This window comes from Haliotis rufescens, unplaced genomic scaffold, assembly GCF_023055435.1.
Source record: "Haliotis rufescens isolate VD_foot unplaced genomic scaffold, xgHalRufe1.0.p SCAF_2, whole genome shotgun sequence".
Lineage (NCBI taxonomy): Eukaryota > Metazoa > Mollusca > Gastropoda > Lepetellida > Haliotidae > Haliotis > Haliotis rufescens.
Genome location: NW_025963890.1, coordinates 33,911,761 through 33,938,700, shown reverse-complemented (window position 1 = coordinate 33,938,700; position 26,940 = coordinate 33,911,761). Strand labels below are relative to the sequence as shown.

At 42.5% G+C, this 26,940-nt stretch overlaps 2 protein-coding genes across 8 annotated transcripts in view; one reads left to right on the top strand and one right to left on the bottom strand.

Moving 5' to 3' along the window:
- The first annotated feature begins 340 nt into the window (after positions 1–340).
- Positions 341–16,651, top strand: LOC124111881. The gene is made up of 4 exons (XM_046471755.2): positions 341–644; positions 5,743–5,857; positions 14,502–14,617; positions 15,098–16,651. The coding sequence occupies exons 1-4, from the start codon at positions 614–616 to the stop codon at positions 15,172–15,174; spliced, it is 339 nt and encodes a 112-aa protein (XP_046327711.1). The 5' UTR covers positions 341–613; the 3' UTR covers positions 15,175–16,651.
- A 2,247-nt stretch (positions 16,652–18,898) lies between these two features.
- The window catches only part of LOC124111876 (stathmin-like), a 44,545-nt gene continuing 36,503 nt past the window's right edge, over positions 18,899–26,940 (bottom strand). For all 7 annotated transcript variants that reach the window (XM_046471747.2, XM_046471749.2, XM_046471745.2 and 4 more), the window contains one exon: positions 18,899–20,536. In XM_046471747.2, the coding sequence (XP_046327703.1) occupies positions 20,471–20,536 (66 nt within the window). In that variant the 3' untranslated portion in view covers positions 18,899–20,470. The remainder of the gene's footprint in view (positions 20,537–26,940) is intronic.

Sequence of the window (26,940 nt, the reverse complement as noted above, 5' to 3'; positions counted from 1 at the left end):
CTTACAACCGACTAAGGCATCGGTTGGAGACTGCATGCCGGGTCCCTGAAGGTCAGTTGTTCGCCAATGTCATACCAAAATGTGTGTGTAGACGGCACTTGTTGTTACCCTGCCTGGCGCTTAACCTTAAAGGTTATGTTATGGAGTCTCAGGTTGATGAATTTGTGCGAGTGGACCCAGGCGTCAGCAGCATCGAGGGTATCGCGTAGGTTATTGCTGTCCATTATCAGTACGGATCTGATAAAAATACAGCCTACATTATAAATTACGGGTCTACTGACCCATGTACAGTCAATACTCGCGATCGAATCTGCAGCAAATCCATACGGATAGTGTTGTAAAACTGTCCAACTGAAGCCTCAGGCTATGTGTCGAAATGTGTTGGAACAGCGTCTGAGGGTTCTAATATTGATCCTTATCGAAAAGCCCCTAATGACTCCACAGTTCATGTAACCTGCACCGTCTACCTGTTCGCGGGTAATTCTGCAGAGTATATACGGCAACGAGTAAGTAGGACACGCTTCGTACCTGGCGCAGACGACAGATACAGCTCAGACCAGGAGGTCGTGCAACAGTCGCGGACTTGGGGGATTCCTAGTCTTCATACCTGAAAATGAAATACGTTTTGGCAATACTGTGTTCAGGTAAGCCATCTTGTATTGTGTCTGACGATGATCACGACATTTCTTCATTGTGTATATATTACTATAAACGTCCTGACCCAGTCTAGTCGTTGTTGTCCTGCCCGTACTTGAGAAGTGTAGCCAAGTGTAACGGCAGGTGATGTTTCTGTTTAGCGTTTTAGCTGTGGGAACATTGTCGCTATACTTCCACTAAAACACGGGCCCTGACCAGCTTGGCACGGAGTAACAGTGTGTCTCGTGACTTGTGGTTGATCTGAAAGTCGTTATTCATATTTACGGGATGACACGTTTAAAAAGTCAGAAATACCTGTCGTAACAGACAAGTAATTGTAGGCGGTGGTGATGGGTTGCATTGTCGCTACATTAGGAGCCAAGAGAATGTTTCTCTCTCCTTGCATTTCCTAAAAACTGCATGTTCTGTCACTATTATGATTAATCGTGCTCGCTTGTGCTCGTTTAGGCGGAATTTTGCTCAAGTTATTTTTAGCCATAACCATTCGTCACTAATGGGCGTATCACCTGTCAGCGTATGTACATTTCTTGATCACGTGATACGTCATGTACTGTACAGTTGTGAGTCTACACTGTAAAATGTCCTCGGTATGCTGAAGAGTTGAATATACCAACATAAATCCACCCTTTCACATTACTGTTTTGAAATATGAGCGCCATGCGGTCAACCAGGTACTATCAGCGACGCACTTCAAGTCACCGTATCCTACAATGCAGCACACTACAGATATATCCGCCTTATTTCTGAAACATCCAAATATTAACCACAAGTATCGCGTCTATGGTAATATTGTCTGTACTTTTCAGCTGCAAGTCAAGGCGACTTCACGACGGACGTGAAATATAGATGAATTATTGAATATTTATCAACGAAATCAAATATGTTCCGATCGATGATTTATAAGGTTGTCCTAATATTTCCGCAAACTATTAAAATTCGGGATAAAACTTTTAATCCAGATAAAATGCATTAGGTTTAGATGCTGTGGACGTAATCGAAAATGTAATTTTTTACGTCTTAAGTCTATCTCCTGGCAACCTCGGACACAATATAAACCCTCGATATAACACGACTAAAGGGTGAAAAGCCTCACCATAAAATCGATGAATGTTGGCCACACCTATAGCACTAGCTAGGTCAGCTTGTAAGTGTTCACTGTCGTGTAGGTGAAGGGCTCTGATTAGCCTATTGCTAAATCTGCAGGCTGTGCTACTAATCATGGAGCTAGTAGGCCAGTGCAGTTGGCGTTGTAGAAGTCGGGGTTTGAAAAGCCTGTTACCACCCACGTTTAGATAAAAATGTCTGCGTCAGAGTGTAGCGCTGATAAATAATGACGGGATTGATATGAACACCTTTATTTAGGACCAAGTGGATACATCCTCGAACTTCAATACTAATGTCTATCTACATGCTGAAAATATCACTTAAAGTTTATACAATCGTAACTTTACTTGTGTAAGCAGTCATAAGCATGATAACGATTAGTGTGGAGGTGTAGGATGTTTGTGTGATGAACTGATGAGCAAGGTGTTGTAAAAGTATTAATTGTGTGTCCACAGCGGCGTGTGTGGGATTTAAAGCTGAATGGGCTTGCAAACAAATACACTTATTGTACACGAACTGTCAGCTCGAAAAAGCCTGTACAATTCACTATTTACACACGTGACAATTTTATCAGTATGGTGAAATATTTGTGTGACAAATATGGGCTCAGTCACGCATTCAGGATTTTTACTGCCGTCCATGATAGGAGCATTCCCCATAAAAATTTGTCAAAAGTCTGATCAAGATCCTGTGATTTGTGGCGGGAAATTCACAATCAGATATATTGTTCAGAAAGCGTCCCAGCCGAATTCGGCCCGATTCTCCCGTTTTCAATCCGAATCTGATCTGATTTGTTTCTTCCGCATGGTAAATAACAACCGAATCTGTCCCGACGGTGTCCCTATTCTCCCGAATGCGATCCGACATAGATCCGACAGTGATCGGACAGTGAACCGACAAAGACGGTTCGCATTCGGCAAGATCTGGACGCAATCTGGACTCAAGCAACAAGAAACGGCAATGAACAATTCATGCCCGTTCATCACGCCAGCGTTCCGATCCACAAGACACCGTCCAGACAACACAGGACATTGTTACGATTTTGATCCGATACAGCAGAATCTGTCACGGCATAGTCACGATTGTAGTCCGACTAGACATAATCGGCTGAGTTTCCCGAATGTTACGGGAGTGCTTGGCCGCGACCTCTCTGGACCTTTCTCGATCCGTAGGACTGTTACGAATGCTACCATCACACTAAAGTAGTTCTATCCCGTTCTACCCCGTTCTAAACAAAATACTAGAACGGGCTGTGATCACGGTAGAACGCGTAGTTTGGCGTAAAATACGATGCTAGTTCGTTCATAAGCAGTCCTCAATACGTCTATCTCGTTCTTATCTCGTTCTTAGCCAGTCTGCAGTCCTTGTATATATCCAGTTCAGATGTGTAAAAGTGCCCTTTCACCTCATCCCGACAACGTTTCGAAGCAGTTCGAGCACGTCCGTAGCCGTTCTGAACCCGTTCTTAACCAGCTCAACCTCGCTCTATCTCGTCCACAATACGTCCAAGCCAGTTCTAACTAATTCTTAACCCGACCAACTCGTTCGCAATACGTCCTCATCTCGTCCCAAGTGCGTGTGTATTCGCGTCCTGGCCCGTCCTGGCTCGACTCCTATGGGTACCGAGCGCGTTGTAGCCAGTCTTCATTCAAGTTCAGGGCCCCGAGCTGTACACATCATGCCTCCAAAGAGAAGTCGACCCTGTCGGTGTGCACACGTACTGAAATTTATGTCCGACTGCACCTCGTCGTAACACGTCCCTAGTAGGTTCGAAGTGCGGCAATTCCGTTCGAAGTACGGCAATTCTGTTCGTAATACGTCTTTCTCGTTTTAAGTACGTTGTCAGTCCGACTAATTGCAGAACGGGATGGACGGGATACAATTTTTAGCAGACTCAAAGTTCTAGAGCACCCTCCCCGTCCGAGCCCGTCCATGAAGTTCGTAAAAAGACTGTCGATAGTTGTTACTACGTCCACTACGTTCATACACAGTTGGAGCCCGTTCGACAACATTTTCACGAAAGTATTGAGAACTAGTTTGTTGTGATGGGGGTAGCACGTATACGACTGCGTTCAGACAATGATAGGACATTCCATATCGGTCATTGAGGATAGTAATCCGACTTTTTCACTTTTCGGGTCGTAGCGCTGTCTGATCTCAAACGGGAGCCATAATCGGCACTGTAGTGAACCTGGCCATAAATCTCTCTTGTGGTTTGCCATCAAACTCTCAGGATAAGACCCGTAGGGATCCCGGGTAAGGATGCCGGTCCACAGCAGCCGATGCTTGTCATAAGAGGCGAGTAAGTGGATTGAGTGGGAAGGCTTGATTGCATGTCATATCCAAATTGCCTGAATCGATGCTCATGATGTCAGTCACTGGATTGTCTGGTCCAGACTCGACTATTTATGAACCGCCGTCATAAAGCTGGAATATTGATGGTTGGATGGGAGATCTCTAGGCGCCGCCCCTCATCTAACAGACAACAGATAGTGCCATACCTCGTTGCAGGAACCACGTGTTAACCTGGACCCCACCTCTCGTATCACAATATCAACTTGGTTCGATTCCCGTAGTAGCGAAATGTGGAGAACTGATAGTTGAAGTTCCTGTGAAGAACCAGCGGTTGTAGTATATGCATGTTGTGGTGCGCCGCAGTGATATTCCAAGACGGCATGTATATAAGGGGTAGGGTCAACAACATCAGCAACGATCCACGTCGTCTGAGTACGATATCACATACATGATCAGCAGCGGTGACACGGTGTAACTAGCCAGTGATCATTAGTGGGCTCTTACAGCATGGAGAGACTGGGTACCTATTCTGGCCCGGAATCCTTACGGGGCCTGGTTGAAACGTAATTTCATATCGTGAGATAGGATGCATAACAAACTTGAACTGCGTCTCTACAAACCGAATCGTTGTGCCCATTCGAGCCAGGATCTACTGATACATGTCAGTTCCATACCGGACCGACTCGTGAGGTTCGATGTCCGGCCGCATCATACCAAAAGACGCTAAAAGATGGTACTTGTTGTTACCCTGCCTGGCGCTCGGCATAAGTGGTTGAAACAAGGACTGACTCCTCGGAGTCAGTACACTGTGTCTGAATTGGGTATTCGTGTTAAACTACGGCATGGTTTCTCAATGGGCTAGCACTATAAAATCGGCATTAGTCGGACTAGTACAAGCAGACACACACACACACACACACACACACACACACACACACACACACACACACACACACACACACACACACACTCACTCACTCACTCACTCACTCACTCACTCACAAACACAGACACACATACACACGCATGCAATTCGCGATAAAAGTGCAATATTCTTGAACGCGACGTTAAACCCCTTTTCACCTCACAAATACCATATAGGCACTCTTGTGTTTCACTGAAGATGTCAACGTCCACTCCATTAGTTCCCCGCACATTAATCTGACCCGTCGCGACATAATTGAAACACTCTACTCACTCTCTCACACTTAGGAATAAACATTTAGCTTGACGTCGTGTACAAACCTCAGGTTTACTGATTTTACAAAAACCGATCGTTATTATTCTATACACCTGGAAATGAAGCAGTCCCCGTTTCTTCGACCATGTATGTCTAACAACATGGCAGTACTCGCGGAAGATGAGGCTCTTGACGAAAGAAAGCACAGATAAAGATGGCAGTGGTCAATAAGTACGTGAATAACACAGTATTTCATCAGTACTGTAATGAGTCAAAATGGGAACAACAATTACTAAGCCCCAGAACGTTCATTGTAATCTCATGAAGACAACTCACAAATCCTTCGAATCAGTTGCGAGTGTAACCACGACGTGCCCATGTTGTGATACCACGTTGGTGCACATAGATTGTCGCAAACACAGGGTGCTTAGTTATTTCCTTGTGTGTATCTTAAAAGCCTGGCATGCTTCCTACACAGTCATGTGCATGTCACGTTTATGTTTCAGTCCACCTCATGAGCACCGTCCGCGGTGTATCGCAGTGTATCAAGGCGACTGAATGTAACCAAGTGTTCTCCAGACAAGCATCACGTACAGGCATTGATGAGGGAACCTTCTGCTGGTAGGACTGCTGTTTGGGATCATACGTCATGAGAGGGGGCGGATGTCAACTTGGTGTGCTGATGACGTGTGTGTGTGTGTGTGTGTGTGTGTGTGTGTGTGTGTGTGTGTGTGTGTGAGAGAGAGAGAGAGAGAGAGTGAGTGTGTGTGTGTGTGTATGTGTGTGAAAGTGAGTGTGTGTGTGTATGTGTGTGACAGAGTGAGTGTGTATTTGTGTGTGTGACAGTGAGTGTGTGTGTGTGTGTGTGACAGAGAGTAAGTGAGTGAGTGTGTGTATGTGTTTGACAGGGAGTGAGTGTGTATGTGTGTGTGTGACAGAGTGAGTGTATATGTGTGTGTGTGTGAGAGAGGGTATAATGGAGGGAGGTTGCCTGCTTGTGTTGGGGTGTTAAATGAGTCTCTCTGTGTAGGTACACATTTGGGGGAGGTTGCCTGCTTGTGTTGGGGTGTTAAATGAGTCTCCCTGTGTAGGTACACATTTGGGGGAGGTTGCCTGCTTGTGTTGGGGTGTTAAATGAGTCTCCCTGTGTAGGTACACATTTGGGGGAGGTTGCCTGCTTGTGTTGGGGTGTTAAATGAGTCTCCCTGTGTAGGTACATATGGGGAGGTTGACTGCTTGTGTTGGGGTGTTAAATGAGTCTCCCTGTGTAGGTACATAAGGGAGGTTGACTGCTTGTGTTGTGGTGTTAAATGAGTCTCCCTGTATAGGTTCACATGGGGGAGGTTGACTGCTTGTGTTGTGGTGTTAAATGAGTCTCCCTGTATAGGTTCACATGGGGGAGGTTGACTGCTTGTGTTGCGGTGTTAAATGAGTCTCCCTGTGTAGGTAATCATGGGGAGGTTGACTGCTTGTGTTGTGGTGTTAAATGAGTCTCCCTGTGTAGGTAACCATGGGGAGGTAGACTGCTTGTGTTGTGGTGTTAAATGAGTCTCCCTGTGTAGGTACACATGGTGGAGGTAGACTGCTTGTGTTGTGGTGTTAAATGAGTCTCCCTGTGTAGGTACACATAAGGGAGGTTGACTGCTTGTGTTGTGGTGTTAAATGAGTCTCCCTGTGTAGGTACACATGGTGGAGCTAGACTGCTTGTGTTGTGGTGTTAAATGAGTCTCCCTGTGTAGGTAACCATGGGGGGGGGGGTTGACTGCTTGTGTTGTGGTGTTAAATGAGTCTCCCTGTGTAGGTACATATGGGGAGGTTGACTGCTTGTGTTGTGGTGTTAAATGAGTCTCCCTGTGTAGGTACACATGGTGGAGGTAGACTGCTTGTGTTGTGGTGTTAAATGAGTCTCCCTGTGTAGGTACACATGGTGGAGGTTGACTGCTTGTGTTGTGGTGTTAAATGAGTCTCCCTGTGTAGGTACACATAAGGGAGGTTGACTGCTTGTGTTGTGGTGTTAATGAGTCTTCCTGTGTAGGTACACATGGTGGAGGTTGACTGCTTGTGTTGTGGTGTTAAATGAGTCTCCCTGTGTAGGTACACATGGTGGAGGTAGACTGCTTGTGTTGTGGTGTTAAATGAGTCTCCCTGTGTAGGTACATATGGGGAGGTTGACTGCTTGTGTTGTGGTGTTAAATGAGTCTCCCTGTGTAGGTACACATAAGGGAGGTTGACTGCTTGTGTTGTGGTGTTAATGAGTCTTCCTGTGTAGGTACACATGGTGGAGGTTGACTGCTTGTGTTGTGGTGTTAAATGAGTCTCCCTGTGTAGGTACACATGGTGGAGGTAGACTGCTTGTGTTGTGGTGTTAAATGAGTCTCCCTGTGTAGGTACACATGGTGGAGGTAGACTGCTTGTGTTGTGGTGTTAAATGAGTCTCCCTGTGTAGGTATACATGGTGGAGGTTGACTGCTTGTGTTGTGGTGTTAAATGAGTCTCCCTGTGTAGGTACACATAAGGGAGGTTGACTGCTTGTGTTGTGGTGTTAAATGAGTCTCCCTGTGTAGGTACACATGGTGGAGGTTGACTGCTTGTGTTGTGGTGTTAAATGAGTCTCCCTGTGTAGGTTCACATGGGGGAGGTTGACTGCTTGTGTTGTGGTGTTAAATGAGTCTCCCTGTTAGGTACACATGGTGGAGGTAGACTGCTTGTGTTGTAGTGTTAAATGAGTCTCCCTGGGTAGGTAAATATGGGGGAGGTTGAGTGCTTGTGTTGTGGTGTTAAATAAGTCCCCCTGTGTAGGTACACATGGGGGAGGTTGACTGCTTGTTTTGTGGTGTTAAATGAGTCTCCCTGTATAGGTTCACATGGGGAGGTTGACTGCTTGTGTTGTGGTGTTAAATGAGTCTCCCTGTGTAGGTACATATGGGGAGGTTGACTGCTTGTGTTGTGGTGTTAAATGAGTCTCCCTGTGTAGGTACACATGGGGAGGTTGACTGCTTGTGTTGTGGTGTTAAATGAGTCTCCCTGTATAGGTTCACATGGGGGAGGTTGCCTGCTTGTGTTGGGGTGTTAAATGAGTCTCCCTGTGTAGGTAACCATGGGGAGGTTGACTGCTTGTGTTGTGGTGTTAAATGAGTCTCCCTGTGTAGGTACATATGGGGAGGTTGACTGCTTGTGTTGTGGTGTTAAATGAGTCTCCCTGTGTAGGTACACATAAGGGAGGTTGACTGCTTGTGTTGTGGTGTTAAATGAGTCTTCCTGTGTAGGTAATCATGGGGGAGGTTGACTGCTTGTGTTGTGGTGTTAAATGAGTCTCCCTGTGTAGGTACACATAAGGGAGGTTGACTGCTTGTGTTGTGGTGTTAAATGAGTCTTCCTGTGTAGGTAATCATGGGGGAGGTTGACTGCTTGTGTTGTGGTGTTAAATGAGTCTCCCTGTGTAGGTACACATAAGGGAGGTTGACTGCTTGTGTTGTGGTGTTAAATGAGTCTCCCTGTGTAGGTACATATGGGGAGGTTGACTGCTTGTGTTGTGGTGTTAAATGAGTCTCCCTGTGTAGGTACACATAAGGGAGGTTGACTGCTTGTGTTGTGGTGTTAAATGAGTCTTCCTGTATAGGTTCACATGGGGGAGGTTGACTGCTTGTGTTGTGGTGTTAAATGAGTCTCCCTGTGTAGGTACACATGGTGGAGGTTGACTGCTTGTGTTGTGGTGTTAAATGAGTCTCCCTGTGTAGGTACACATGGTGGAGGTTGACTGCTTGTGTTGTGGTGTTAAATGAGTCTTCCTGTGTAGGTAATCATGGGGGAGGTTGACTGCTTGTGTTGTGGTGTTAAATGAGTCTCCCTGTGTAGGTACACATAAGGGAGGTTGACTGCTTGTGTTGTGGTGTTAAATGAGTCTCCCTGTGTAGGTACACATGGTGGAGGTTGACTGCTTGTGTTGTGGTGTTAAATGAGTCTCCCTGTGTAGGTACATATGGGGAGGTTGACTGCTTGTGTTGTGGTGTTAAATGAGTCTCCCCGTGTAGGTACACATAAGGGAGGTTGACTGCTTGTGTTGTTGGTGTTAAATGAGTCTTCCTGTGTAGGTACACATGGTGGAGGTTGACTGCTTGTGTTGTGGTGTTAAATGAGTCTTCCTGTGTAGGTACACATGGTGGAGGTTGACTGCTTGTGTTGTGGTGTTAAATGAGTCTCCCTGTGTAGGTTCACATGGGGGAGGTTGACTGCTTGTGTTGTGGTGTTAAATGAGTCTCCCTGTGTAGGTACACATAAGGGAGGTTGACTGCTTGTGTTGTGGTGTTAAATGAGTCTTCCTGTGTAGGTAATCATGGGGGAGGTTGACTGCTTGTGTTGTGGTGTTAAATGAGTCTCCCTGTGTAGGTACACATAAAGGAGGTTGACTGCTTGTGTTGTGGTGTTAAATGAGTCTTCCTGTGTAGGTAATCATGGGGGAGGTTGACTGCTTGTGTTGTGGTGTTAAATGAGTCTCCCTGTGTAGGTACACATAAGGGAGGTTGACTGCTTGTGTTGTGGTGTTAAATGAGTCTCCCTGTGTAGGTACATATGGGGAGGTTGACTGCTTGTGTTGTGGTGTTAAATGAGTCTCCCTGTGTAGGTACACATAAGGGAGGTTGACTGCTTGTGTTGTGGTGTTAAATGAGTCTTCCTGTATAGGTTCACATGGGGGAGGTTGACTGCTTGTGTTGTGGTGTTAAATGAGTCTCCCTGTGTAGGTACACATGGTGGAGGTAGACTGCTTGTGTTGTGGTGTTAAATGAGTCTCCCTGTGTAGGTACACATGGTGGAGGTTGACTGCTTGTGTTGTGGTGTTAATGAGTCTTCCTGTGTAGGTAATCATGGGGGAGGTTGACTGCTTGTGTTGTGGTGTTAAATGAGTCTCCCTGTGTAGGTACACATAAGGGAGGTTGACTGCTTGTGTTGTGGTGTTAAATGAGTCTTCCTGTGTAGGTAATCATGGGGGAGGTTGACTGCTTGTGTTGTGGTGTTAAATGAGTCTCCCTGTGTAGGTACACATGGTGGAGGTTGACTGCTTGTGTTGTGGTGTTAATGAGTCTTCCTGTGTAGGTAATCATGGGGGAGGTTGACTGCTTGTGTTGTGGTGTTAAATGAGTCTCCCTGTGTAGGTACACATGGTGGAGGTTGACTGCTTGTGTTGTGGTGTTAAATGAGTCTCCCTGTGTAGGTACATATGGGGAGGTTGACTGCTTGTGTTGTGGTGTTAAATGAGTCTCCCCGTGTAGGTACACATAAGGGAGGTTGACTGCTTGTGTTGTTGGTGTTAAATGAGTCTTCCTGTGTAGGTACACATGGTGGAGGTTGACTGCTTGTGTTGTGGTGTTAAATGAGTCTTCCTGTGTAGGTACACATGGTGGAGGTTGACTGCTTGTGTTGTGGTGTTAAATGAGTCTCCCTGTGTAGGTACACATAAAGGAGGTTGACTGCTTGTGTTGTGGTGTTAAATGAGTCTTCCTGTGTAGGTAATCATGGGGGAGGTTGACTGCTTGTGTTGTGGTGTTAAATGAGTCTCCCTGTGTAGGTACACATAAGGGAGGTTGACTGCTTGTGTTGTGGTGTTAAATGAGTCTCCCTGTGTAGGTACATATGGGGAGGTTGACTGCTTGTGTTGTGGTGTTAAATGAGTCTCCCTGTGTAGGTACACATAAGGGAGGTTGACTGCTTGTGTTGTGGTGTTAAATGAGTCTTCCTGTATAGGTTCACATGGGGGAGGTTGACTGCTTGTGTTGTGGTGTTAAATGAGTCTCCCTGTGTAGGTACACATGGTGGAGGTAGACTGCTTGTGTTGTGGTGTTAAATGAGTCTCCCTGTGTAGGTACACATGGTGGAGGTTGACTGCTTGTGTTGTGGTGTTAATGAGTCTTCCTGTGTAGGTAATCATGGGGGAGGTTGACTGCTTGTGTTGTGGTGTTAAATGAGTCTCCCTGTGTAGGTACACATAAGGGAGGTTGACTGCTTGTGTTGTGGTGTTAAATGAGTCTTCCTGTGTAGGTAATCATGGGGGAGGTTGACTGCTTGTGTTGTGGTGTTAAATGAGTCTCCCTGTGTAGGTACACATGGTGGAGGTTGACTGCTTGTGTTGTGGTGTTAAATGAGTCTCCCTGTGTAGGTACACATGGTGGAGGTTGACTGCTTGTGTTGTGGTGTTAAATGAGTCTCCCTGTGTAGGTACACATGGTGGAGGTTGACTGCTTGTGTTGTGGTGTTAATGAGTCTTCCTGTGTAGGTAATCATGGGGGAGGTTGACTGCTTGTGTTGTGGTGTTAAATGAGTCTCCCTGTGTAGGTACACATAAGGGAGGTTGACTGCTTGTGTTGTGGTGTTAAATGAGTCTTCCTGTGTAGGTAATCATGGGGGAGGTTGACTGCTTGTGTTGTGGTGTTAAATGAGTCTCCCTGTGTAGGTACATATGGGGAGGTTGACTGCTTGTGTTGTGGTGTTAAATAAGTCCCCCTGTGTAGGTACACATGGGGGAGGTTGACTGCTTGTTTTGTGGTGTTAAATGAGTCTCCCTGTATAGGTTCACATGGGGAGGTTGACTGCTTGTGTTGTGGTGTTAAATGAGTCTCCCTGTGTAGGTACATATGGGGAGGTTGACTGCTTGTGTTGTGGTGTTAAATGAGTCTCCCTGTGTAGGTACACATGGGGAGGTGGACTGCTTGTGTTGTGGTGTTAAATGAGTCTCCCTGTATAGGTTCACATGGGGGAGGTTGCCTGCTTGTGTTGGGGTGTTAAATGAGTCTCCCTGTGTAGGTAACCATGGGGAGGTTGACTGCTTGTGTTGTGGTGTTAAATGAGTCTTCCTGTGTAGGTAATCATGGGGGAGGTTGACTGCTTGTGTTGTGGTGTTAAATGAGTCTCCCTGTGTAGGTACATATGGGGAGGTTGACTGCTTGTGTTGTGGTGTTAAATGAGTCTCCCCGTGTAGGTACACATAAGGGAGGTTGACTGCTTGTGTTGTTGGTGTTAAATGAGTCTTCCTGTGTAGGTACACATGGTGGAGGTTGACTGCTTGTGTTGTGGTGTTAAATGAGTCTTCCTGTGTAGGTACACATGGTGGAGGTTGACTGCTTGTGTTGTGGTGTTAAATGAGTCTCCCTGTGTAGGTACACATAAAGGAGGTTGACTGCTTGTGTTGTGGTGTTAAATGAGTCTTCCTGTGTAGGTAATCATGGGGGAGGTTGACTGCTTGTGTTGTGGTGTTAAATGAGTCTCCCTGTGTAGGTACACATAAGGGAGGTTGACTGCTTGTGTTGTGGTGTTAAATGAGTCTCCCTGTGTAGGTACATATGGGGAGGTTGACTGCTTGTGTTGTGGTGTTAAATGAGTCTCCCTGTGTAGGTACACATAAGGGAGGTTGACTGCTTGTGTTGTGGTGTTAAATGAGTCTTCCTGTATAGGTTCACATGGGGGAGGTTGACTGCTTGTGTTGTGGTGTTAAATGAGTCTCCCTGTGTAGGTACACATGGTGGAGGTAGACTGCTTGTGTTGTGGTGTTAAATGAGTCTCCCTGTGTAGGTACACATGGTGGAGGTTGACTGCTTGTGTTGTGGTGTTAATGAGTCTTCCTGTGTAGGTAATCATGGGGGAGGTTGACTGCTTGTGTTGTGGTGTTAAATGAGTCTCCCTGTGTAGGTACACATAAGGGAGGTTGACTGCTTGTGTTGTGGTGTTAAATGAGTCTTCCTGTGTAGGTAATCATGGGGGAGGTTGACTGCTTGTGTTGTGGTGTTAAATGAGTCTCCCTGTGTAGGTACACATAAGGGAGGTTGACTGCTTGTGTTGTGGTGTTAAATGAGTCTCCCTGTGTAGGTACACATGGTGGAGGTTGACTGCTTGTGTTGTGGTGTTAAATGAGTCTCCCTGTGTAGGTACACATGGTGGAGGTTGACTGCTTGTGTTGTGGTGTTAATGAGTCTTCCTGTGTAGGTAATCATGGGGGAGGTTGACTGCTTGTGTTGTGGTGTTAAATGAGTCTCCCTGTGTAGGTACACATAAGGGAGGTTGACTGCTTGTGTTGTGGTGTTAAATGAGTCTTCCTGTGTAGGTAATCATGGGGGAGGTTGACTGCTTGTGTTGTGGTGTTAAATGAGTCTCCCTGTGTAGGTACATATGGGGAGGTTGACTGCTTGTGTTGTGGTGTTAAATAAGTCCCCCTGTGTAGGTACACATGGGGGAGGTTGACTGCTTGTTTTGTGGTGTTAAATGAGTCTCCCTGTATAGGTTCACATGGGGAGGTTGACTGCTTGTGTTGTGGTGTTAAATGAGTCTCCCTGTGTAGGTACATATGGGGAGGTTGACTGCTTGTGTTGTGGTGTTAAATGAGTCTCCCTGTGTAGGTACACATGGGGAGGTTGACTGCTTGTGTTGTGGTGTTAAATGAGTCTCCCTGTATAGGTTCACATGGGGGAGGTTGCCTGCTTGTGTTGGGGTGTTAAATGAGTCTCCCTGTGTAGGTAACCATGGGGAGGTTGACTGCTTGTGTTGTGGTGTTAAATGAGTCTTCCTGTGTAGGTAATCATGGGGGAGGTTGACTGCTTGTGTTGTGGTGTTAAATGAGTCTTCCTGTGTAGGTACACATGGTGGAGGTTGACTGCTTGTGTTGTGGTGTTAAATGAGTCTCCCTGTGTAGGTACACATAAGGGAGGTTGACTGCTTGTGTTGTGGTGTTAAATGAGTCTTCCTGTGTAGGTACACATGGTGGAGGTTGACTGCTTGTGTTGTGGTGTTAAATGAGTCTCCCTGTGTAGGTACACATAAGGGAGGTTGACTGCTTGTGTTGTGGTGTTAAATGAGTCTTCCTGTGTAGGTAATCATGGGGGAGGTTGACTGCTTGTGTTGTGGTGTTAAATGAGTCTTCCTGTGTAGGTAATCATGGGGAGGTTGACTGCTTGTGTTGTGGTGTTAAATGAGTCTCCCTGTGTAGGTACACATAAGGGAGGTTGACTGCTTGTGTTGTGGTGTTAAATGAGTCTCCCTGTGTAGGTACATATGGGGAGGTTGACTGCTTGTGTTGTGGTGTTAAATGAGTCTCCCTGTGTATGTACAGATGGGGAGGTTGACGGCTTGTGTAGTGGTGTTAAATGAGTCTCCCTGTGTAGGTACACATGGGGAGGTTGACTGCTTGTGTTGTGGTGTTAAATGAGTCTCCCTGTGTAGGTACACATGAGAGAAGATTAACTGCTTGTGTTGTGGTGTTACAGAATCCTCTCTATCGCTGCAGGTACATACGACAAAAGATAGACTGCCTGGAGAACGTCAAGGGAGCATGTACCCCAAAGCAGAACGAGTGGGTGCAGAATGACATCGACACTGCCAAGGATAAATACCCCCAGTGCGGTAAGTAGATACTATATCTATACCAACCACGTCCATAAAGACTCCAAAGCCTCGCAGCTTGTTCTGGCTTGAAAAATCGGAATTGAAAACAACTATCATTGTAGTATGCGAAGTATGGTAAAAGAACCTCTATGGTCCTTCGGGGGTGAGAAATAGAAACCTATCATATATAATATTTGAGAAAAGCCCGAAGGACAATATATGGTGCTGGTAAACCAAGGATAATAGTCAGGGCGGACCTGTCCCTATAGGTTAAACCATTGCAAGTACGATGTCGATGATGACTACCACATTCCATGTCCAGGTGCTGACAAGCTTCACAAATTGTAAACATACTTGAATCTTCCGTACTGATTACATGCTGTAGTGTTTTACAACTCGTCACTTATTGCGCCGTGACTTTTTCAACAATTGGTGTACGTTCTTGTTGTATTGTTGAATAGAAATACAGTATCAATCTTGTATTTGGTTCTTTTTCAGACTCGGCATCATTTGTGAACTGTTCTTTCCTTGGCTGCATCTGCCTTGCCTTGCTCGCTGTCTTCTTCCAACGGTAGAAACAAACAGCGTCTCCATGTTTACCACCTTCTTCCGAAAACGCTATGCAAGATTCAGGGACTCATGTAACACATGCAAATAATATGTCGCACCTACTATTACCAGTTTAGAACATTAGGTGAAACGTGGCAGAAATAGATATACAAGACGGACCTTCATTGTTGCTCCAAGTGCGAAGTCGGCTCCACCGTGAGCGCTGGAAAAATCTTGAACATCACCATCAACGATACCCTCGCATGCCAGTGATACGGACAGGACATTTGTGGCGGCAGATGTGCCCGGCTCGAGCCTCAAAGACCATTTCGTCATTTACCGTCTAGTCGCATCTGTCGCCTATGTGCACGTTGATATCTTACTTTGACATAATGTCTGGTTCAAACATAAGCAGAGGGATACACAGTATGTTTGCCATTGCAAGGACGGTGTGCTGCTGTTATATCAATATTCCAAGAACACTCTGGTACTAGGTGAACTAGGTGAATTTGTCTGTGTTGTATCTGCAGTCGTGTTACTTAACATATGTAGATTATAGTAACTAATTGTTAACCGCAGCATAAAGATATGTGAATCGGAGCTTAAAATCTTTAAAACTATGGTCAAAAACAACCCAAATGGTGCTTTGCTTCGTGAACGATGTAATCGTAGAGTATATATCAGCGCCTTTTTTCACAGATATATCACCTTTTCTATTCGGAACATATTTGCACTCGGAACACTTTGATCATATGTGGACTGAGTGAGTGAGTGAGTGAGTGAGTGTTAACATCCCGTCAGGGTTTGACGACATTGTAGACATCCAACTGGTCGCGGCTGCCTGCCTACTTGATTATTTCTACTGAAGTATCACTCTGTGGGCAACATGATACGCGACAAAGTAAATTCCCATGTACGCATGTCAACAATTCGGAAATACTCCGTGCAAGCAGTCTCTCGTATGGTCCGACATCTGTCTACTATCGCTAACCACTCAGAGCGGTCAACATTACACTGTCTTGGTATAATATAATATTTTCACATATTGCATATTTCATAAAAAGGGGATTATGCTAATCAGATAATTAATTTTATTCAGAACTTGAAATAAACACAGAGCCCAATAACGTCTGTTTCTTCACGTACGACCATTTGAGATCAAACTGCAACATTGACGGGATATGTTTTCTTCATTATTGTAAATATGCCATTTCATTTTCCCGTTGGTGAAGTATACAGAGTTACGTGGTAGATACATGAGTCGTTTCGTCACAAGTATCCCAGACAGAACCCAGTCATGTTGTCTGTGGGGCCGGACAGGTAGAGACGCACAGAGGGGTGATTCAGTCGGGCAGATGTCTCGTGTGGAGTGATTCAACTCCGGTGCACTTTTTGGGACCAGTTGTGTCACTGTTGTTTATTACAAATTACCTTTGTTATGTATTGCGATTTGTATAATTTATATCATGTGTCATTTGGCAATAAAATGATCAACTCACTAAACTGCATTTAGTTTTCTTCTGAAGGTATAAAAGAGTTAACGAAAAAGAAAATTCCACGCCCATACATTTAAGCTGGCCGAAGTGTGCCAGAACCTTTTCCCCAGTCCCAAATACATTTTTGAGATCCTTTGGGTATTTAATATCACGTGACTGGTGTTGTATAAATGATAGACGTTGAATGTTTAAATCTAGATTTTAACCAGCTAACCTAAATGTTTACCACCTACAAATACTTACCAGTGAAGGCGAGCTGCAGGGCTTCGTGGCTTTTACAAAAAAAAAGTGTATGTCCGTACACGTACATGTAGAATGTGTACAACTATACCATGTCCTAACATCACATTTAGATCAATGATGGCACCACACAGTCACATCTAATATACAGGGGTATACTTTCGGACGAGGAGTATGTGCTGAAGGAAATAAGCCGTCTGTCCCCCGGTGATGGCCTGCCCTATGTCATGAATCTCTTCACTGCGCGAAGCGACACTGTAGGTCACGAGTGTAGATAGTTATTGCCAATAATTAATAGAGGTTTGTGAGAAACATCATAGGAACATAAAAACAGGCCATGTTCAACCCCATTTCGTACTGTACACTACAAATGTTGCCAAGTGTCCTATGATACCTCAACATCTCACTCAAAAATAGTTATATTGACACTGAGACAAAAACATCACATATCCATAAGTGATATTCTTCTTCCAATGGCTGGTAGCCAGCTAATGCCTACCATTCCAAATACATATAAGTCGTCGAGACCCAGGCTAATCCATTCACAGTTCAAGTCAGGATAATGTTGTTTGTTGTTTTAATATTCGAGCAACATGACGGCTGTCAGTAAATAATCGAGTATGGACTAGACAATCCAGTGATCGATATCCTGAGCATCGATCCACGCAACTGGACTACGCCGCAATGCAATTCAACCAAGTCACCGAGCTGGACACCCCGATCCATTCGGTCGCCACTAATAGCATAGGTTGCTGGGGACCTGCAATTCTTACTCGGAATGCCCAGGGGTGTCAGAATTCTGTGGATTCTAAAACAACACTGCTTGTACTTTATTTCATTGTGTTTATATCCATGTTGTTTCGCTATGGTTAAAGTGTCCTGGGACGTCTGCAGCTAAACCAGGAGCTGTGCATCCTTATCGCAGACTTAGACAGCCGTAGCGCTAAGGTTGTCTTGTACAACGGCACCTCCCTGGATAGGCTGCGCAATGTAGCGCAAGCGCACCCTCCCCTGGAAACTATTGGCTGTGAAAGGAAACAGCTTAATAGAGAGTTGTTTCCCTTTGATTTTTCGTCCCTAAGCTTGAAATTTGCCCTCTGACCCCTAATGTAGTCATGTTTATGCTTTTGTTTACGTCTTGGGGAAAGCGATCATAGTGAATGTTTACGACTGACTATGTTTCTTAAATAAATTTAGAATCTACCATTCTGGTTGTTTGATCAGATTGGTTTGAGATAATTGTAATGAAACAGAAATTCAAATTGACAAACAAGGAAAATATTTGAGCAGGGGTAAGAGTATTTGGCGTCAGGTCAGTCATCACTTGTTTGTAAACAACAGTCAGTCGGCTGCGTTTTGAACTCCACGCATGGTTGTTGCCATCTATACACTGGGGAGACATTTATTTATTTATGTAAACATTCACAATCACCATAATAGAGAGCAGCTGCATCTTATTTGTAGTTGACAGTATTGAAAACCATTTACAGCATTAAATACACATTCACGTTCATCTTGCTCCCATCCTTGGTGTCTAGGAGCTACCCAGCAATCTATAGATGTGCTTGTCTTAAGAGGCGTCTAAATGGCTTGGGCAGTTAGAGCTGTGACTTGGTTGATTGCATTCAATCACAGGAGTTTCTGGGCCAGACTTGACTATTCACAGACCGCCTTCACATACATGTAGCTGGAGTATTGCCAATTAAGCAGCAATACAAACAAATCATCTTCCTATTATACCCATTCCTTTCAATGTTGGCTGGATATCAAACCAGTTACATAGTTTAGTTACTTCAAACAATGGCCTTATCCTTGAGTGTAATGTATGCTGTGAGTTGTTCCACATACATCAGGTATGTAAGGCTGCTTCAGAGGTGTTAATTGTTAAAAACAACTTAACATGCATTGAGAGACACTGGCAGATGCACATTCCAAACCTTAGTGTCCAGCACAACCACTCTGTATCCATCTTGGTGTATTTTCAGACATACTGAAGCAATAACAAACGGCGTAATTAGAAGGCAAGTAACCAAATTTTTATTCACATGTACTAAGTTCCAAAATGCTGAAAAAACAAGCAAGGGGCCTTTGCAAATTATGATGCACAAAAACAAAATCACATCTTGGTCCCACTGGCATAACACAGTTCTGAACATTGTGCGTAACAATCAACAATCTGGCGTACATACATGTTGGTGCAACAAGCGTAGCTCGCACATTAGCACATGGTTCATAGTACACTTTGCAACAGCAGTCCATCATACAAAACCTGTACTCAGCACTTTATAGATCCTTAACACTCTGTGTTCCAAACCATCAATTAGTCACCCGCCGGGTTTTACACAATACAAGTGTGCTGGCATCATCCCTGTAAAGATAAAGTCTTGTTCGGATGTACAAGGGACGTTATCAGTGCTACTGAAAGTGGCTACATTGCCTGCTGACTAGACTACTGCCGGTCTACTCCTCGTATGATACAATCTTGTGGTAACATGCGTCTTGAGCAGAGACACTCACACAATGTTACTTCATCACTGCCAAACACTAAAAAGGATTCACATTAATCACGCATTAATCTTGCAATAAAATGGAGTTTCATAAAAAGGTCAGTTTCAAGGAAGTTTAATCAATTTTAGAAAACATGTCGGGACAATGAACTGTCAGCGTATTCTAACTTCAACATACACACAGAGTGAAAAATTAGAACATGCTTGTTGGCAAGATAATCCATGTTTGAATCAGCTGCAGGTTGATGAGGAGCTGGATGTTTTGTGAACAATTATTGAAACCTTCAATGCTGAAATGGTGGCAAGTGATAAAACATCTGCAATAGACGCATGTCGCCACTAACTACAATACTGTTGATTGTCCTCTTAAAGCACGCAAATTGACCTTGTACTAAAAAGTTGACTATAAAAGCTACAACTTGGGCATGGCAATACATGAACGGAATGAATGGTGGAGAGATGGAGGGCTACAATAATTATTACTGATGAAATGCTTGCACACAATCTTTCATGCGTATGAAATCCTTCTATCATCTAGGTTGACGAAAAAATAATGCATAGCTTGTGGATGATAATAAAAATGGCAGTATGAAATACATGACAAATTTGCACTTCTTTCATTAACACCAAGATGGACAATAAGTCCAGAACAAGCAAAAAGTAGTTGTAGAGTAATACAGACAGAGAAAGAGATTCATACAGACGGAGATTCAAGTCAGCAATACACCTGTACTGAAATAATTGTGTGTCCACAGACGACAGTGTAAAACGAGGGAGGGAGAGGGCATCCAACTGGTATCACTTTACAGCATTTTCATCAGGTTTAACATGTCCAACTCAAAAACAACTGAGTTGATTAACTTCTATGCCTTACGAACAGCACTATACAGATAAATGAAGAGCTGGAATCATGTAGTCAAATAAACAATAATATTATAAATGCTGCTGTCACTGGCTGACAGAGTAGCAACTCAGACTCCATTAAGTGTGTGTATGTCTTCCTTGGTGGTCAGGAGGTGACCAGAGATGCTGGCCTCAGGACAATAGCAGAAACTGACCACTGGTCACCAAGCACATGCTCAGGCATCAACACCTGTGGACTGCAGAGAACTCTTGTTCTTCCGCACTTCCTCAATTCTCCTTTCCTGAAATGAGAAATTACATAGGTTATTACTTACTGACCAATGACTAGAGGAGAGGGGAGTGAGAGAAAGAAAACAAGAGGCCTGTATATTTATGCAATCATGACAAAATATACATTTGCATTGTACATGTATATAATACTGCAAATATTTCGTAATTTTGATTCTGTCAGCATTTAAAATGGGTGGATGACAAATCTGACAGCATGAACATGTATTTCTCTAGATATGAATATAGCATAAAGATCTGAACCATTTCCATGTTATGATCCAGGATCTCAGTCTCCAGAGGCAAGGCCGGACCCCAGGGAGAATCCAATTGGCATAAATGTAAAATGTATATTATAGGGTGGGGATAATATCTGTTTGCATGTTATGGACAAGGTTGCCCCTTCATTTCTCCAATTTGAATCCCGACCATTGGAAAATGCTTCCAACCAAATATGGTTGATATCAATCTCTTAGTTACAGAGAAGAAGTCGCTTAAAGCAATAAAGCCAAATTACTCCATATTTCGCCCCGCCCCTTAGCCCCTCCATTTGTACAATTCTGACTTCTCACCACTGGAGAATGCTTCCAACCAAATATGGTTGATATCAATCTCTTAGTTACAGAGAAGAAGTCGCTTAAAGCAATAAAGCCAAATTACTCCATATTTCGCCCCGCCCCTTAGCCCCTCCATTTGTACAATTCTGAATTCTCACCACTGGAGAATGCTTCCAACCAAATATGGTTGATATCAATCTCTTAGTTACAGAGAAGAAGTCGCTTAAAGCAATAAAGCCAAATTACTCCATATTTCGCCCCGCCCCTTAGCCCCTCCATTTGTACAATTCTGAATTCTCACCACTGGAGAATGCTTCCAACCAAATATGGTTGATATCAATCTCTTAGTTACAGAGAAGAAGTCGCTTAAAGCAATAAAGCCAAATTACTCCATATTTCGCCCCTTAGCCCCTCCATTTGTACAATTCTGAATTCTCACCACTGGAGAATGCTTCCAACCAAATATGGTTGATATCTATCTCTTTGTTCCAGAGAAGAAGTTGTAGCCAAATTATTCCATATTTCGCCCCGCCCCTTAGCCCCTCCATTTGTACAATTCTGAATTCTCACCACTGGAGAATGCTTCCAACCAAATATGGTTGATATCAATCTCTTAGTTACAGAGAAGAAGTCGCTTAAAGCAATAAAGTCAAATTACTCCATATTTCGCCCCGCCCCTTAGCCCCTCCATTTGTACAATTCTGAATTCTCACCACTGGAGAATGCTTCCAACCAAATATGGTTGATATCAATCTCTAAGTTACAGAGAAGAAGTTGCTTAAAGCAATAAAGCCAAATTACTCCATATTTCGCCCCGCCCCTTAGCCCCTCCATTTGTACAATTCTGAATTCTCACCACTGGAGAATGCTTCCAACCAAATATGGTTGATATCTATCTCTTTGTTCCAGAGAAGAAGTTGTAGCCAAATTATTCCATATTTCGCCCCGCCCCTCAGTCCCATGGGGGTCAGCACCACCATTTGTACAATTTTTAATCCCCACCACCTAGGGATGCTTCCAGTCAAATTTCGTTAATTTCCAATTAGTGGTTCAGAAGAAGAAGTCGTTTGAAAAAATTGTTGACGTACGGACAACAGACGCCACGGTATGGCATAAGCTCACCTTGGTCCTTTGGAGCAGGTAAGATAATAAAATGAAAGGAAGAGGATCATTTGGTGCTTAGTTACAAAACAAATCCAATATCCTCAGTTATAGTCTTCATTATTTAAACATGACAAAGCTATTGTAGGAAGAATGTTTGTTTCTGAGTTTCTATAGATAGGTATGATTCGTTTACAGTCTTTTCGTAATACTAATAAAGTAACATGAACATTTAGAAACAAAATAACAACAGCCTTGCCAATATTGAAACAGTGATTAGTAGTAAGTGCTTCCTAACAAAGGCTCACATTTGCACTCACTTCTTTTGTGGAACATGGCCCTGGTGGGAGAAATTTGTTCAGTTTAAATTACTCATGTTTCACATCGTCATTCCTTGTCGATGGGGCATAATTTAGGTGCTATGAGGAATCATAGTTCACCTGTACTGAGTAAATAGATTTTGAATCTAAACAAGACACAAGTGATTAGCAATTTAGAGTTACCATGGTTACCAGTAGCTTGTTTTATATCTTACCTATGGTCTGTTTAGTGATAAGGCAAATGCAGTAGATTTCTTGTTTGCCAGTGATATAAACAATGAAAAGCTTCATGACTTAAGAAAGTACACCTATTGTTCAAACAACACAATGTAAACTCTGTGACATTTCAATGAATAGATGTACATGATTTTGACTCCTATCGCACCATGTGACATCCAGTGTGACAACGATGCCAGATTTGAGGATCATGAGGACAAGGTACAGCAAATCTATGCTGGTGTTGAGACTTAAGTATGTTAAGTATGTTAAAGTATTGTAATTACATGTCAGGTGATTCCTTAGGATCTGAACTTTATTATGTCATACATGATATTTCCCTTGCACTTCATTTACTTTACCTACTTCAAGCTTGAATGTGGATTCCAAATTATTACATTATATGCATTAATCTTTAGCCTGCTGAATTGTTTTCACACTTCTTACCCCTGTCTGCTGGATTAATTTTAGCAGAAGGCGCTCTAAAGAGGGTGGGTGATTTCAAACAGTCAGTGCCTCATTAAACAAGGGCCAATTGAAGAAATATTTTGCACATTTATTCCTGATAGAAAACAACACAGTACTATATAAATTATCTTGATGTTTTCGATCATACCAAGGTTAGGACCAAAGCGAAAACAAAATTTATAAATTTATTCTTGTACTTACCTGAATTGCATTATTGAAGGTGGTTTGTGTTTCATGTTAGAAACCTATTTATATCGTAACATTTGTGCAAATTGATTTCAATAATCATATCTCCGATATCTTAATTATAATTAAGTAAAAAATTGTTGTTGTTTTTTATCGGCAAATAACAGCGCGATGGTAAATTATGAACCATTTCAGTAAATGTATTATCTAAATGTTAAACAGAAAAATAACTTAATTTTCGAGGTCATCATGTCGGTGTCAGAAATACGAACATTCGGGTTAATCTGATGTGTCATGTTATAAAATAAGCATAGAAACAATCAATGACTTATATATATTCACTAATCCTAATTTCAAGCATTTTGGTTGAATATTTAAGAATACAAAACAATTACAGTAAATTTTGAAATATTTCGCCTATCACATACAGCAAAAACATAAGTCAATACATAGTAGCAGTAATCACCACCAATATGAAATAAAAATGTGACTTCGACGATATAATTCGCATATTATTTAATCCGTTTGACCTTACATGCTCCCGTGACCCGGAAACGGTAGACGATAAATCAACATGCCACATGCAAGTTTCTCGGTATCTTTTATTTGAACTTCTGTTGATATATAAGAATCACCATTCAATGTTACGGTGAATATTAATGGGACATGATTAATATTTCTGCGATGTACACACTGATAAGTGTCACTACAACAAGAGTACCCTACGCAATACGTCTATGGATATCGTTGATCAGCAAGATCACCCTCTACAACAGGTGCGTGAAAATGGGCTTCACAAAACGTGTTTCAAAATAACATTCCTGCGTTGCTGAATATATAATAGGAAATATATAAGCAATAAAATGCTGCATACATATTTTCGGTGTTAGTTCCACATCATTTCATACCGGGGGGTAATACATTCATAGATTCTATCATGATTTTTAGAACAATTTCACAAAGCATTTCTAAATTTATTCCAACAAGAGTTTGCCACTAACGTGGCTATATCCCCCGCCCCTGTTGCAGAATTTATGACATAATTAAATCTAAACAAACCCTAACCTTTTTTAACCGAGGTGGAACTTGTCATGGAAATTGTGAAAGAAAGAAGAGTTTGGAACCTAAGTCCATCTTGCTGCCATGGAAACGTAAAAAAATAAAAATTTCTAAAATTTCTAAATAGCCAAAGGCACCAGTTCAGCATGAACCTGACAAACCTGCAAAGTTTCGTGAAAAAATATTGAACGGTTTATGAGTTATGCTCCGGAAACGAACCCTACCCTCACAGAACCTAAGTCCATCTTGTTGCCATGGAAACGTAAAAAATAAAAATTTCTAAAATTTCTTAATAGCCAAAGGCACCAGTTCAGCATGTACAAGACAGACTTTTAAAGTTTGATGAAAAAATATTGAACGGTTTATGAGTTATGCTCCGGAAACGAACCCTACCCTCACAGAACCTAAGTCCATCTTGTTACCAAGGAAACGTAAAAAATAAAAAATTCTAAAATTTCTAAATAGCAAAAGGCACCAGTTCAGCATGTACCTGGCAGACCTGCAAAGTTTGATGAAAAAATATTGAACGGTTTCTGAGTTACGCTCCGGAAACGAAACGTGACGTACGGACGTACGGACAGACGGAACCTGTTTATATATCCCCCGCCAACTTTGGTTGGCGGGGGATAAAACTATGAAGACCGCCATGATTGCGTATTGATGATAGATTTGTAATTGTTTAATTATTTACAGCTGTTTACAGGTTCTAAAATTTTAAGTTATATTTTTATATTTAGTAGTTCTTTTTTTTCCCACAGTGATTGTGTGTGGACACTAAATATTGGTCTTTGCATCAGCACAGTGTAACTGATCAAACTTCAATTATTATCTTTAGTTTAAACATATTTTGTTTAAACATATTTTTTTTCAACAATTATTATCTTTCACTCTGAAAATCAACAATGTCTAAGTAAGGAACTCTCTGATGTCATCATTTTAATTTTAGTATTCCATGAATAATGAATAAATTAATCATATCCTCAACATATACATACTAAACTCATATGGACATCAATCTTGTGCATCAAGTGGTTTGTTTTCAAATAAAACAATTCTAAAATATAATTGTAATAGGAATATGAAACATTAATTACAGTAACAGTACTTGTAACAGTACATGAATTTTTTGTTTGTTTAATCACAAGAACCATGGTGGCACTAAGCTGGGGAGTTAGCCATATGTTTATAAGAAAATCTCTCAGTCTTCCGGTTGGCGTGAAAATAAATGTGCCTGTATACATGTTAACCCTTGCCAGATGTATTTTTTCTGGTCAGCCACGCCCCATGACGTTCACCTTATGTGGTCTATTTTGCATATACAGGTACTGCTGCAAACCTATTTTTTCTTTGTATGCAATCACAGTATCACAACTTCCTCAGCTGGCCTGTATGAAAGTTGCCCTGTCATCATGAAACAAGAATTATAAAGGAAAGTCATATTTTCAATCAAAAACATATCTGCCTTTCCTTGAATACTCTGTGTCTAAGCGCCAGAAATGGTCAGTGTCATAAAAATATAAAAAGGGACTTTTCTTAGATAGACCTAAGTCAAAACATGTGAAAAGTTAGGTAGAATTATAACTTTAAAAGCCCTCATTTCTGAGGTGTCCATAATTTTCACATGTGTATATTTTTTTAGGACAAAACGTGAGCCACGTGGATCTGCCTGTTACATGAAACAAATTCTTGTCTTAAAATGAGAAAAGGAATTTTCAGACGAGATTTTTTTTTATCCCATTGATTCACAAATACCAGTTGAAATGTACAGTTGTGACTTTGGTAAATGTTAATCGGTTCAGAGGACAGGAGGTTCTCAGAAAGTTTTCCACAACATCTTTAATATTCTAAATTGTTCTTTTTGTAATGTTAGACCAATAACAATATTATGTTGTTATTTTTATGGCATATCAATAAGTTATATTGCTCTCCGTTGGTTTCGTTTTCAGAAAATAATTTAAAACAAGAGTCATCAGAAAGATGACATATCCCCCCGGCAGCTGTCTGTAAAGTAACCACTAGTAAATGTGCAATTCTCTATGTAATGAGTCAACAGTTGAATGTTCTTTAAGAAGCATACATTGTTTACCCACTGAATGGTTTTCAAATTCTGGCCCGGAAACGAACCCGTTCCCCAATGGAGTCTAGGTCCAACTTCTTTCCATAAAAATTGTAAAAAATAAAAATTAGAAAAATCCCAAAATATCAAAAGGCACCACTTCAGTATGTGCCTGATAGCTTAGCCAAGTTTCGATCAAATACACTGATTGTTTTTCGAATTCTGCCCCGGAAACGAAACCCTATCCCAAAGTGAGTCTATGGCCAACTTCATTCCATACAAATTAAAAAAAATAAAATTAGAAAAATCCCAAAATATCAAAAGGCACCACTTCAGTATGTGCCTGATAGATTTGCCAAGTTTCGATCAAATACACTGAATGGTTTTGGAATTCTGCCCCGGAAAAGGAAATGATTACAGACAGTCGGACAGACAGTCGGACAGACTGGCTGATC

Coding starts and splice junctions, on each gene's coding strand:
- LOC124111881 (XM_046471755.2), top strand. CDS start 614: ATGAAATACGTTTTGGCAATACTGTGTTCAG. Junction 645..5,742: donor TTTGGCAATACTGTGTTCAG/GTAAGCCATCTT, acceptor TTTATGTTTCAG/TCCACCTCATGAGCACCGTC. Junction 14,618..15,097: donor GGATAAATACCCCCAGTGCG/GTAAGTAGATAC, acceptor GTTCTTTTTCAG/ACTCGGCATCATTTGTGAAC.